Here is a 13,189-nt window from a genome sequence, read left to right on the forward strand (position 1 = left end):
CATAAAAAGCAATTGGCAATACCAATAAGGAGAGTTTATCAACTCCTACAAATTTGATTGTAATTAACATTTCAAATGTTGTTAGTTCACACAATCTGTTTTTTCAGATAAGGGCAGCTTTAAATACCAATAAGCTGTTTATTCTTTCTACTAACTTATTTTTCTTTATGCAGGCATGACCTGCACATAAAATTCTTACAATCTCTAACCATCTCTATCATGCCTTTAAATGCTAGAAGAGACAATGAGAATCAGTTGTCACAGCTTTTTTAAAATTCTTAAAAAAACCAAAAAAAACCCAAAAACAAAGAAAAAGGAAAGAAAAAATGAGATCCAATTCCCCAGCTTTGTAACAAATTAGAATAGAAACAGATGAAACACAACAGTTACCTAAAAGCTCCTGGGTTGGTCCTGCCAAGTCCCAGGACAAGAGATTCTGTAATTTCCATGCTCTCAGAGCGCATCATTGGAACTATGTGCTTAAACAGGGAGGAAGGGGATGGAATGCCAATAATCTAAGAAGAAAACCAGAACAAAACACAATGAAGTAGCTACCACAAGGTGGTGACATGAAAACACCTACTGTAATTTCAGAGTCTATTCACACTGGACCAGTGACTCAAAATGATAAAAGTGAAATTTATCTCTGACACGGAAAAGATTTCCTGAAATAGTAAAGTAGTACTAACTATTTCTTGCATTACTGAATTTTCCTAGTCAGATGATAATGAATTACACAGCTTGATACACAGATGCTTTGCACGTTAATGTATCTGCCCTCCTTGGGGAAGAAGTAGATTTCTGGTGTCCAACTCCTTAGACTCCTGAGTCGTTCTCAAACAGAACAAAGCTTTCAGTCCATAGTTTCTCAGAATTAGGGAAGGTATCTTGGTAACAAATAAGTAGAACAGGCTGCTTCTGTCAAAAATCTGTTGCATAGTCCATGAATTATCTTCATGTCTACTGTATCTTTTACAGGAAGCCAAAAATTAGATGAACAAAAAGAAGCAAAGAAGAGGGAAAAACCCCATAATCTACAGATGATATGAAGACAGAAAAGTATCTGCGATTGGGAAAATACAACAAGATACATCATGCCTGAATAGGTCCCTGTTTCAGTTATTGAAGTGAGAGGGTATTTGCTCAGAACTACAGAAGTCTAATGACAGCAAAACCACCCCTTTAACAGCAAACAAAGCATTTCCTTAGATAGCAGATTCATGATTTTGAGATTGGGTAAATGTCTTCATTATGTGACTGGATTTGCTTTAAAAACATACCACAGGTTGGGAAAAGCAAACTAAAACAGTATCCTAAACAAATGAAAAAAAAAAGGTATCCTAAAAATATTTTCAGACAAATGATACCAGTTTCTAATCACAATAAGTTATTATAGAACACTTCTGGTGTCTTGATTTTCAGTAAGATGTAGACTTATTTACAGAAAGTATTAGAAGGACCTACTCTTGAATCAATGCTATAACCACTGTCTGGGGTAGACGCCAGCGTCTCAGGAGGGGAACATCTCACAGAGCCTGTGGAAGTGGAGGAGTTTGAAGAAGATGCTGCACTGCAGCAAAGAATCAGGTAGTTTCTCCAGAGCCCAATATAGGAGTCACTGCTCGTAGTAGTATTTACTTTCTTTGCATTGATAGGGCTGCTATTAAAAAAGAAAGAGAAGAGCTCAGTAGAGTAAATGAAGCTTACCACATTTTACTTTGGTTTTCTACTGAATTTATTTTTCAGTGATGCATATGCCACGACCTCCCAAATTGTTAACATAGTAAACTCTGAATAAGTTATTCAGAGCAGACTTGTACACTAATAATGCATGTTTTTGTATTCAAATCTGTGGAACTACAATATGGCCAAAGGCATTAATTAATTAAATTAATTAATTAATGTTAGCCGCAGATGATATTTTACGCAGATAAATCTACTTTAATTTTTTGTTATATAAAGCTGAATTAAATCCACAGACAATACCAGAATTTATGTTACCCCACTGAAACAGTTGTGATACTACAATGATGATTAATCTTGAAATAATACTCAATATAATATACTGTATTTATTTTAGAAATAAACTTACTTGATATCCACTTGTGGAGACAGTAACTGAAGTCTTGTATAAGCAAATGTCCAAGCATAGCTTACAGCTGTTGGGCAGTGTTTTGGAAGATTTTCCTGCTTCATGAAACTTGAGAGGCTTATAATCCATGGATCCTGGCCTTGAGTCACATGTGCAAATATCCAAATATGTGAGGGACTGACCACATCAAACTGGTGGCTGATTGGGGAGGAATTCCAGTCAGCCAGAGTTTGTAAATCTATTGAACTGGGACAGTACAGTAAAGTAGTCTGTGTGCATAGAAAAGACAATGAGGAAATATTCAATATCCATGTATTTTAAGCAACAATCTTTTTTTATATATCTAATAAAGTACCAGTGTCAAAAGCACAACTGTAATAGAGAAAAAAGTAATTTATAGGGCTTTTTACAGAAGATCTTAATATGAACAGCTATAGAAACATGTTGTTTGTGAACAAACTGGTATTAGGAAATAGCAAATGCTAGAAAAAGACCCTTTCATGCATAATGATTTAATTCTTCCAAAAGATTTGTACTCTAAAAGCCTTACTATTGAATTCCAATTTGTTTCCTAATCCTAAAATCAGAAGTTTCCTTGACACTTTGGAGTTTACGATAAATACATAAGTATGGAATTCAGCTGTTATTCACTGACAGTTATTACAGCATTCACCATGAATAAAGGGCACATTGACTGTAATGACACCATATTACTGCAGAAAAAAGCAGTGCCCTTTGCTTTTAAGAAATTGCAGTGCATGAGCAAGACGAGAAGAAAGAGATAAAGACACAGCTCTCAGTGTTCATATGGTGGTGATAACAACACACTATCAGTCAGAAAGGTTACAATGGTGGCGTCAACCTCATGGCATTCCTCAGATTTTTGCCTTTCTGTTTGTGGTGATAAATTGCTGTTAAAATCAGCATGAACACAGTGACACTATCATTTGAAATACATACTATTTATTTGGGATACCTTTACAGAATTACCTCATCTTACAAGCAACTTGACATAAAACGGTCCTACCTGGTCAGCCCCCGTGAGATGTATGAAACTCTCCAGGATAGTAGCACTTAGTCTGTCCATTACATCTATAGCCAACTCATCATCACTCTACAAAATACAAAGCATACCAAGCTCAAAGAATGTCAAAATAAAAGCAGTTTCACCAGGCAGCCTAAGAATGCGTCATCAGCTCTTACCTTCGAAATTTCTAGAAGTGTGAACAAGGCCCTTATTTCTCTGAGAACGCTGACAGCTAATCGCCTGGTGGCAGGCCTTGTGCTGCAAAGGATGACCAAAGCAAAGCCTTCCACCACATGGAATACACTGGAATAAAGGGTCCTCTCCAGGGGAAGGGTATGGGCAGCCCCATTGGATACACCACGCTAAGAAAAGCATCACAGAAGTTAAGCATTAAAGAAAAAATAAACACAACTAAGATACAGTTCCATTACTGGCAATGGCAGATTTAATAATAAAATATTCAGATTTTTGGCTACTGGTCAAATTTTGCATTATGAGAATGACATAATATTAGTCACTTCTTTTTTATTACCTCTCTGAATTTAGTCCAAACAAATACCACAAGAACATCTTTATTTCATTTTCTCACAAGATGATGCAATGAGAGCAAAATTAAAAAACATCAAGCAATACTCTTTTGTAAAAGACTATGGTATTAAATTATTTCAGCCCTTTCTACTGGCTAGTAAAAAATGATGGGTTTTGTTCTACTGTTTAATAACTCCTACATATTTCCAGTTACACATTATGACCAACAATGTAAGCAAAATGTGGTCATGAATTAGTGTTCACGTAATACTTAATAATTTTATTTTAATAAAAAATGTTAATTTAAAATGAGAGATCTAGAATTCTTCAAGCACTATAAGAAATTTAGCTAAATTTTTATTACCTAACAAAACCAGTAAAGCCCACTGCTAAGTTTGTATGGAGATTCCAAGTATGTTTTAACACCAAAGGACCTTAAATAAATATACCTGAGCATCTTGGGTTTTATTGTGCATTTGGGCTGCTTGTTTCCACTGATTTATGAGCTGCACTAACATTTTTACTGCATTGTCAAGAAGCGTTGGGTGGATGTCAGTCACTTCACGCACAATAAAATAAACAAATCCTGAAAGAACATCTTCCCGCCAATCTGGAAAATCAAGCATTAATGCTTGGAGTGTATTGAAAGCCAAGGCACGAAGTTCTTCATCCATATGAATTGTCAGCCTGTTTAGAAAAAATATTCATCATCACCCTCGAGAAGCATATTCTTCACCACATTCTTCGTCTTTATAATTTAAAGTTTGGTGTTTACTCTTCCTTCTTTACTGTACAATGTAGAACAGAAATTCCACAGAGATTCACTTTCTGCACTGAATAAACCTGAAACTGGCTAGTAACAGAAGGCACTTCTACTACAGCAAAATAATGCAAGGTTTATATATAATAATAATAATGCAACATAATACAAATAAACTGTCTTCAAGAGAGACCATCAAGTGTTTAACAAAGGTGCATTTTTGCATGCATCTGAGCTCAGCAGACCAGCACCCTGAGATGTATAGGCTATTTTCTTCAAATTAAAATTGAAAATAACACATTTGTTTTGCCGTTAAAGGACATCTACTTAGGATATGAGAAAAATTCACCAAAAAAATCCTTTGCGCATATACTCAAAAAGCCTGCTATGATAAAAGACACCTATTCCAGTATTATTACTTAATAATTTCATGTCTTTCATATTGTTTTAAACATTGAAGAAAGAGTGTTAGAAAAATCTTATTCTCTTAAGTTATTACTAACTTTTTATATATGTTACTCAACACATTATGTGAAAATGGATTTACAATTTCAAAGCTATGAGCTGTCCTGAATTTCTGTGCCAGACTATTCTCATATTAAATTTTTTAAAAATATTCTCAACTATTTATCAGTACTGATAAGGTACATTCAATTTAAACTGAGATAAGAGATGGAAGAATATGGGTAATGTTGGATTACAGAAAAATGAAAAACAAAGCAGGACTAGTAGAGAAAAATACTTAAGTTTCTCCCAGGTGCCTGTCTCAAATTTTGGTAATGTCAAACAAGAATGACTTCATGAAAATTTATAGTATTCCCAACAGAAAAAAAAAAAAGAAAGGATAAAAAGCATAGCAAAACAAAACAGGTAACAAAAAGATAAAACAAGCTCAAAAAAACAAAGCAACAGAAATAAATTCCTACTTCTCAAAATACTCTCTCTAAAAATAAGTGCAAGGTCTGCAGGATAAATTTACCTCCTGCTACTATAGCCAGTAAAACCTGACCAAGTGCAGAAGGCTGGCAGGAGCAGTGAGGACAGAGTCTGCATGCGGCGACTCACGCTGCACAGTGAGAGCACTGACAATTGTGCACACACAGCATTTGAAAAAGAACATCCACTAAGAGCAGAACCCCTTCTCTCTTACCTTGCAAGCAATTCAATGAGGTCAGTCCTACTCATGCCATCTGGAATCAGTCTTGGAATAGCAGCAATGCAAGTTCTGAACAAATCTATCTTAGGTTTTCTCTCACCCCTACAAAAGCAGTTTAGAACCAACAAAGAAACAGGAAAATTTACTTCAGTACACTAGAAATGTATTTTCAATTTCATGCCACAACTATGGAGGTAACAAACATTTTTATCAATAATTAATGAAACTAACATTCACTTAATAGTCCAGTAAAAACCCCACAACTGTAACACTTTAATGATGGCATCTGTAACATTACAGAATAAAAATAACACGATGCTACTGTGGCAGCAAAAATGCTGCAATTCAGTACATACGTAATCATGTCTTCTGGCTCTTTATTGGACATCTGCACGCTAGTCATGCACATGGGCCTTCCAACTTCTTTGTCCAAATGCCTAAGAATGCTATCCAGTGCTTTTCTGACTTGAGGATAGTATATGGACATTCCTGAAAAGTCAAAGAGTTCCATCACCTTTTTTTCATATTTTTATTAAAATATCTGCCACTTATTCAGCTTAGGACAAACTTCTTATTGCACAGATGACATGAAATACATACTTTAGGTGTCAAAACAAATGCATGGATATATGAAATATATATCTATAAATATAGAAATATGAGATATTATACAAAAGTAAAAGCTTTGTTCAGAAAAAAACAAAAGCAATGAAGTAACCATTAGCTGCTTCTTCATTTTCTCAGTTCCAAGCTCTTTAGTTCTAGTTTAAATTTAACATGTTGAAACAGTCCTTTGAAGATGACTGCCTCATTCACAGAAAATCAACAAGACACAGGGATCAAGATTGTCTTACTCCACTCAGCTGTGAGACATCTGGGACATTTTAGAGTGACATCAAGGAAAAAAACTTGCCATGCTATTTACCACCACTCAGCTGTGAGACATCTGGGACATTTTAGAGTGACATCAAGATAAAAAACTTGCCATGCTATTTACCACACTAACTGCTCTCAGGCTTCTTTGTGCTTATTTTGCAATAAGTGCGAAACACTTTAAGAAAAGACATGGGTTTAGTCTGAGACATCAGAAGGTCAATATTGTCTAGCTGCCCTCTCTAAGAACCAAAGCAATTCTTGCTAACAATTAAGATAAATACATAAATAAAGCTACACTAACGTATTGCTTGAGAATAACTGGGAATATATACATACATACTGAAATGCCAACTTACAGAAGAATACAACATACCTATAACTTTTGCTTCCTCATCTGTCAGTGTTTTATTAAGAAAAATTTTCTTGACACGTAGAGTATTTCCTGACGGAAGAACAACTCCTGTTGTTGGCATCGGTGGTTCACCATCCTTTTGCTGCAAGCTATCTGCTATGACAAGGAAGACTCTGAGGCCAATATTCATCCTCTTCAAGAACAAAAAAGGGACAAAAAAGGAAAGAAAAAACAGAAAAAATTACAATATTGAAGTAACACAGCAGCAAACAGAAACTGCATTTTTCTTCTCTTTTAAAGAGACAACAATAGGGCTCCAGTAGGACAGACCTTATTTAAATGTTACATATTAGAGTAATGAAAGCAATAAGAATAGAGCTTAAGTTTTATGTGCTGCTCCACACTCTGATTCAAGCGCATTGACTTGGCCCAGGCTAAGATACAGAATATTTTATATACTGAGCAGTCAAGGACTTCATATGAGCCTTTAGAGCAACACACTGAAGACAGACATTGCTAAACATCCCATCTGTTAGACTGGGTCTTGAAGAGCTAGGTATGACTTCCCTGAAAAAATGCTTTACAGTTAACACTGTAACAAAAAACCATACTTTCTGAAATTGTTGTTGAAATGAGTCTTAACTGTAGAACTGTTGCTGGCTTGCTGCTCACCTGAAATCAAACAGCAACAGTGCACAACAGCAATTACATCTTTAGTGCTAGCAGAACACTCCTTCAGATACTCATTAATCTGCTTTTATCCTGGCACAAACAAAGTTAACCACTTGCCCCCCAAAAATCCCGCAATGCCTTGTTCTCATGGCATGCAAGTAATGAGCTTTTATTACCTCTGGATTAATAGTGAAGGTTTTAGGTGATTTTCCAACACTAAGAAGATCAAATATTATTTCTTTCATTGCAAAATCCAAACGTTCCTACAAAGGAAAATAGATTTGTATGATCATCTGTTTTCCGTTAATATGCATAATTTTTTGACTTTGCATAGCTACTAGGTATCATGTATTAAAAAAAGTTTATAAAATATTTCTTTTTTCCCCCTTATTCTTATGACTTTTTTTTTTTAAATCTAGTACAATTCAACACAACTCATCCCCTGATATGGTTGAATGATTTCTCCTGAAAAAATTCCCAGACAATTCATCATCAGATCAAACACATTTTTACAAATAACATGAGCTGTTATAGAAAAAAATAATTGGGATAAAGAGAAGCCCTAAGGTATTAAAAAATATTACAATATTAATACAAAAAAAACCCCAAAAAACAGTGATGAGTTGTGTATCCTGCCTCATCCCTGTATGATCAAAAGCAAATAGTTTTGGAAGCTGAAGCACAGACAGGCTATTTCTAAGACAGGAAAAGATATCTCTAATCTATAAGGTTAAAGATTAATGAGAGTTCATCTTGTGAGACTGTATCTTGCATTTTGATATTAGGACAAGAGACACACCTAAACTAATATAAATCATAATGTAATGCTGACTATACACTACTGCATTCATTGCATACTATTTCTGTCTATTGAGGCCAGTCTCCAGGCTAAACATACATAGGTATTACTGTTCTAATACTTTGTCCCTTATATCATAATGGATATAGTAATTATATTATAAACATATTTAAATATATATATACACACACGCACAACCCCCAACAGTGCAATACAAATGTAAATACTAATCAGCATAATGTTTGCACATAATAGTTTTGATGTTAAAAAAAAAAAAAGTTTTGCCACCATTAGAAACAGAATGAGTTCTTTCACTTGTTACACGTATTTGGAGAAATTCTACTCAAGATATGAGACCACTAATTCAGTACAAACATTTTAAAAATGATTAAACTTAGATATCGTCCAAATAATGTTCATCCTACTATTCTAGCTCTACCTAGATGTATTCTTACCTGAGCAATGAACTGAATAATCTTCACAAATATATTCAGAGGTGTGTCTCGTGGGACCACACTGCGTGATCCTTTTGGGAAAAGTGCTGATACAATGCTCATGAGACGGCTACAAGAATTTAGAAACAAAAAAGAAATAAAAAGATCTTTTAAAAATAGCTCCTTATAACAGCACATATGTTATAGTTCAAATCTGGAAGTGTGTGTGTGGAGCTACTGTGAAATAATATGGAAGCCTATACAGGTAGGACCACGTACAGGAAGCCCAGCACCAGCTGTCACGGGCAATAGGATCATGAGTTCCTCTATGAACTGAAAAATATCCTTTTTTAAACCAGTTACTAATAGTCAGGAGGAGGGGCAAAATCTGAATGACTATTCCAAATTCACATTATACATAATTATAAAGAAAACCTTTTTATTTCCAGTCCATACTTAGTGATGGACACTTCATACCCCATTTGTTCTGCTACCATTAATGCCTTCTGACTTTAATAAATTTCCTGCTCATCTCTCTGCCTTCTTCTGTCCCCACAAAGACAATTCTAGACTCTATTCCTTCTTTCTATCAAGGTACTTAAAGGCTTTTGGTTTTCTCTATTAAAACAAAATGTTTGGTCTCCTGTGTATTCAACTAAACCATCCCTGAGCTGGATTCAAGCTCTCTTCTGATATTACTAGGTTGGAATAAAATCTCCATCATCAGTAGTTTAAAATACTTTGCGCAATGAACTTACCTTTGAGTTACAGTGTTGCTTTCACATTTAATTCTAATAACATAAACCCACAATAACCTATACAAAGATTCCAGTGCAACTCGGGACATTTTGGGATCTTTATTCTGTAAAATAAAATTTAGAAATACAGTTATTGTTGCCTGTAAGACACTGACAAAATTCTATTATAATGTTTATTTACTTTTGAAAATAATCTTTTTAACAATGAAAGCAGATGGGTTTAATACTGGCTATAAGTTTTTTCTATTTTTTCATAAAAACAAGCCTATATTGTATATTTCCTAACCTGAAAATTTTAACTAGTAATTCAAGCTCATTTTACACATCTCTAACTCTGAGGGCAGAGCAGTAATTAAAAAGTCGATATTCCTCTTGAAATGAACACACCAAGAGTATATTGCTTTCAAGAACTTTTCTCAGAAAGCCATTGGTAACAATTACCTACTTCACAGCAAACCAATTTATAGTTTGTCTAGAACATTGGAGTAGCTGCTTTGGATCAGGCACAAGGTCTCATTCCAGCACTCAGCCTGTGACAGCAGACAATAGCAGGTGCAGAAGAAAAGAATGCAAAACAGGGAAGGCACACAAAGATGCATCTCTGGGTGTGGCTTCAGACAACACAGACACTTCTGCAGGCTGTATTAGTGTTTGCCCACTTTCAATGAATTTTTATTGTAACAATTATGCTACTGTTTCTTGAATTAATATAAAATCTAGCAGCACAATTCAGTGTAAATTATGTACTGAACGCAATATGATTTTTGTCTTAAAGCTGCTACAATGAGTTTAGCTTTGCCCCTCCAAGCCCTTAAACTGTGTAAAACAGTAAGTAACTAACATTCTTTGTACCAGCTCCAGAAACCTGCTTTCCAAACAGGGATTCTTGGAGTACTTACAATCTAGAAGTGTCCAGCAAGATTCCTGGACCTGGCCATAAGTATAAATTTCTGAATATAATAAATGATTCTGAGTTGTTAACTAAAAGTTGATAACTTTTTAGGCATTATCCCAATTCAAACTAACAAACCCAAACAAAACCAACAGAAAAGCAAAAACAGAACCCCAAAAGCACACCTTCCCCATCTCCAGTGAAGTCTCTCTGTTTCAAGACATATGTATATGATGACTTGAACATAATTAATTTCATATTTTGTGCCACAGCCACTGAGTCATAATAGCAGATGACTTTGTCCTTCCAGGACAAATGGAGTGCAAATTCACAAAGGGTGTAAGTGGAATTAAAATCATACTGTTCAAAAAGAGATGGTCTCATTTATGGTTCTTTCCCCCACAACCTCAATGCTCCCTCTACATTAATTCTAGAAGTAACAAAGTCCAACTTGCACCCATAAGCTGATCAAAATAACCCCATGTCCATGTCTGTGTAAAAGACTATATACACAAAGGAGAGTAATTTTGGTGTTTTTAACACAGGTGGGTCCAGACTACTGGTTTTGGCAGCATCTTGTTTTAAGAAAGGCTAAAAGCCTATCACAGAATCATAGAGGCAGAAGTGGTATTTCAAAGTAGGAAAGACAACTAACACACAAGACTGACTACCAGAATATTAGAGGGAATAACTTAACCCAGTTTACATCAGTGATCATGCTGTTCTTCACACATCAGATGCCATCACCTCTGAATTAGCACCTATAAGTAGGCAGTGGGTAAATTTAGGGAAGTGATCTGGATGAAATCTATCCAGTAAGAAGTTAGACCTGTCCCTGTTTGCTGTTCACACTGACAAATGTCTCACTGCTCAGTTAATTTACCTGCAGTGCTACTGTGAGGAAGAAGGAAGTGTAACTGCACCAGAGGGTGAGACTGTAACAGCTTTGATTCTAATCAGCTTAAACAGCAAAAAACCCACAATATTATTACTCATTGTATTTAATTTACAGGCCAACAATTACTGATTGTCAAAGCAGGTTCGGGAATTCATTGGTACAAGTCTTATCAAAGTCTATCTATGCATCTCGAAATGAGTAATGCTTTAATTTTCTAATTTCTGATATTCTACAAGGGATCTTAATTTACAGGTCCAGAAGTAAACAAAAAAATTATTGTTGGCTTTCAATCATCTAATAAAAAAATTGTAGAGGTAGCAGATAGTTTAATAATGTGTAAACAATGCTCCATCTGTTAGCAGTTGTATAATCCAATACAGCTACTTCTGAGTAGTTATGACAGTTTCCTTGTTATAAAGGAAAAAAATGAGCATTCACCTTTTAAAAATAGTTATGAAATAAATTCTGCAGTACTTTTATTATTTTAAGCATTGAAATTTTTCACTATCACTTCCTACGATAAAGAGCTAAACAAATATGCTAAAAGAAAATTGCTTTTGGGGTCTGAATTACAACACTGCATGTACACCTGGTGTTAAGATGGCAGTATTTAATTTCTCTTAGACATTAGAGCAAGTAGAACAAGGATTAGATGGCTATGTAATTCAACAACCTGGCAGAACTTTAGTCTTTTTCAGATGATGTCTGTCAGATCCTTAAACTGTCTATATGGTTGTTGTTTTTTTTTTTTGTTTGTTTGTTTTTTGTTTTTTTTTTTTTTTTAAACATAGTTTTGTTTAAAATCCTAGAAGTTTTAAACATAAATTATGGTATCAGCAGACCATGAAAAAAGTTGTCAGGAACAGTATCTGTTACAAAACCAAAAATGTAAGAGCAAAGTACGGTGGTTTTACATGACACATCAAAATGAGTCAATGAAACAAATCTCAATGATGGCAAGAAACAAAATAGCATTTTTTCCATGTTAGTCAAATGTAGTCACTTACTGAAGAAAGTACTTTTTAATACTGATGTTAAACTTTTCTTCTGTTCTGAACTAAAACAATTTCTACTTTTTAAAACCTGCAAAACCAACAGTGTAAAAGTCTTTCAAGTTAGTGCACTGCAAGTTGTTACAGTAAATCAGTTTCACATTTTTTTTATTGTGAAAAGGTTTTCAGTTTGCTCACATGCAAGACACTTTTTGAAATGAAGTAACAGAAAAACCCATACATCTTAATAGGTAGTTACTTCCAGAGGAAACATGCACTGCTGTTCAGGGAAACCAGCTGTGGTATTAATAATCAATCTCACAAAGCCATACTTTCACCCCCAAGGAAAAACTGGTATTAGACAATTTTCTGATCTTTCTCCTTTACTCCCTGGCAAAAGAAAAACATCTTTGAAACATTAGCTATTCTTAGTCCTATTGCTTCTAACAGTACTAACAGCAATTTCACAAAGAAAGGAAAGCACAAAATACAACAAATAACATAAAAAAAAAAAACAAACCAAAAGTATTTACATGAGACAAAGCAACATTTCACTGAGTTACAACAATATATTAACTCACCTGCAGTGTTTCTATTTGTTTTCTGATACTGTTGTTAGATGGCATCTAAATAAAGCAATGTGAGACAGCAAAACATAACAAACATGAGAATGGAAGGCACATGCATGTTAGATGAAAAAAAGCTCAAAACCAACAGATAGCTGTCTAGCAAGGACTCTATTCAGTAGAAATCAAGGGTTTGCTATAGTGGCAGAAAACGTTCCTTCAACTTTCAACAGACACTATAGGTAAACTGAGAAAAAAAATTAAAAATACTCTTTTTCCAGCCAACAGTGGTGCAGAATGACAGACACTGTTCTCTCATTTCTCCAGCTTTTTAAAATGTTCCTTCCTCCCTCCAGAAGAGGTAGTAAAGATACCACAGCTCAGATT

At 34.7% G+C, this 13,189-nt stretch overlaps 1 protein-coding gene across 11 annotated transcripts in view; it reads right to left on the minus strand.

The window, feature by feature from the left end:
- The window catches only part of FRYL (FRY like transcription coactivator), a 158,960-nt gene that overhangs the window by 60,366 nt on the left and 85,405 nt on the right, over positions 1 to 13,189 (minus strand). For 6 of the 11 annotated variants that reach the window (XM_041490308.1, XM_041490395.1, XM_041490477.1 and 3 more), the window contains 13 exons: positions 12,818 to 12,862; positions 9,455 to 9,558; positions 8,718 to 8,826; positions 7,640 to 7,726; positions 6,813 to 6,984; positions 5,920 to 6,052; positions 5,558 to 5,665; positions 4,097 to 4,334; positions 3,296 to 3,481; positions 3,120 to 3,206; positions 2,093 to 2,361; positions 1,465 to 1,660; positions 391 to 515 (listed from right to left, as the gene is read on the minus strand). In XM_041490308.1, the coding sequence (XP_041346242.1) occupies positions 391 to 515; positions 1,465 to 1,660; positions 2,093 to 2,361; positions 3,120 to 3,206; positions 3,296 to 3,481; positions 4,097 to 4,334; positions 5,558 to 5,665; positions 5,920 to 6,052; positions 6,813 to 6,984; positions 7,640 to 7,726; positions 8,718 to 8,826; positions 9,455 to 9,558; positions 12,818 to 12,862 (1,859 nt within the window). Of the gene's footprint in view, positions 1 to 390; positions 516 to 1,464; positions 1,661 to 2,092; positions 2,362 to 3,119; positions 3,207 to 3,295; positions 3,482 to 4,096; positions 4,335 to 5,557; positions 5,666 to 5,919; positions 6,053 to 6,812; positions 6,985 to 7,639; positions 7,727 to 8,717; positions 8,827 to 9,454; positions 9,559 to 12,477; positions 12,577 to 12,817; positions 12,863 to 13,189 lie in introns of those variants that run through there. The other 5 variants (XM_041490643.1, XM_041490231.1, XM_041490149.1 and 2 more) reach the window with 3 other exon arrangements.

The sequence above is a fragment of the Pyrgilauda ruficollis genome, unplaced genomic scaffold, assembly GCF_017590135.1.
Source record: "Pyrgilauda ruficollis isolate IOZ18807 unplaced genomic scaffold, ASM1759013v1 scaffold1, whole genome shotgun sequence".
Lineage (NCBI taxonomy): Eukaryota > Metazoa > Chordata > Aves > Passeriformes > Passeridae > Pyrgilauda > Pyrgilauda ruficollis.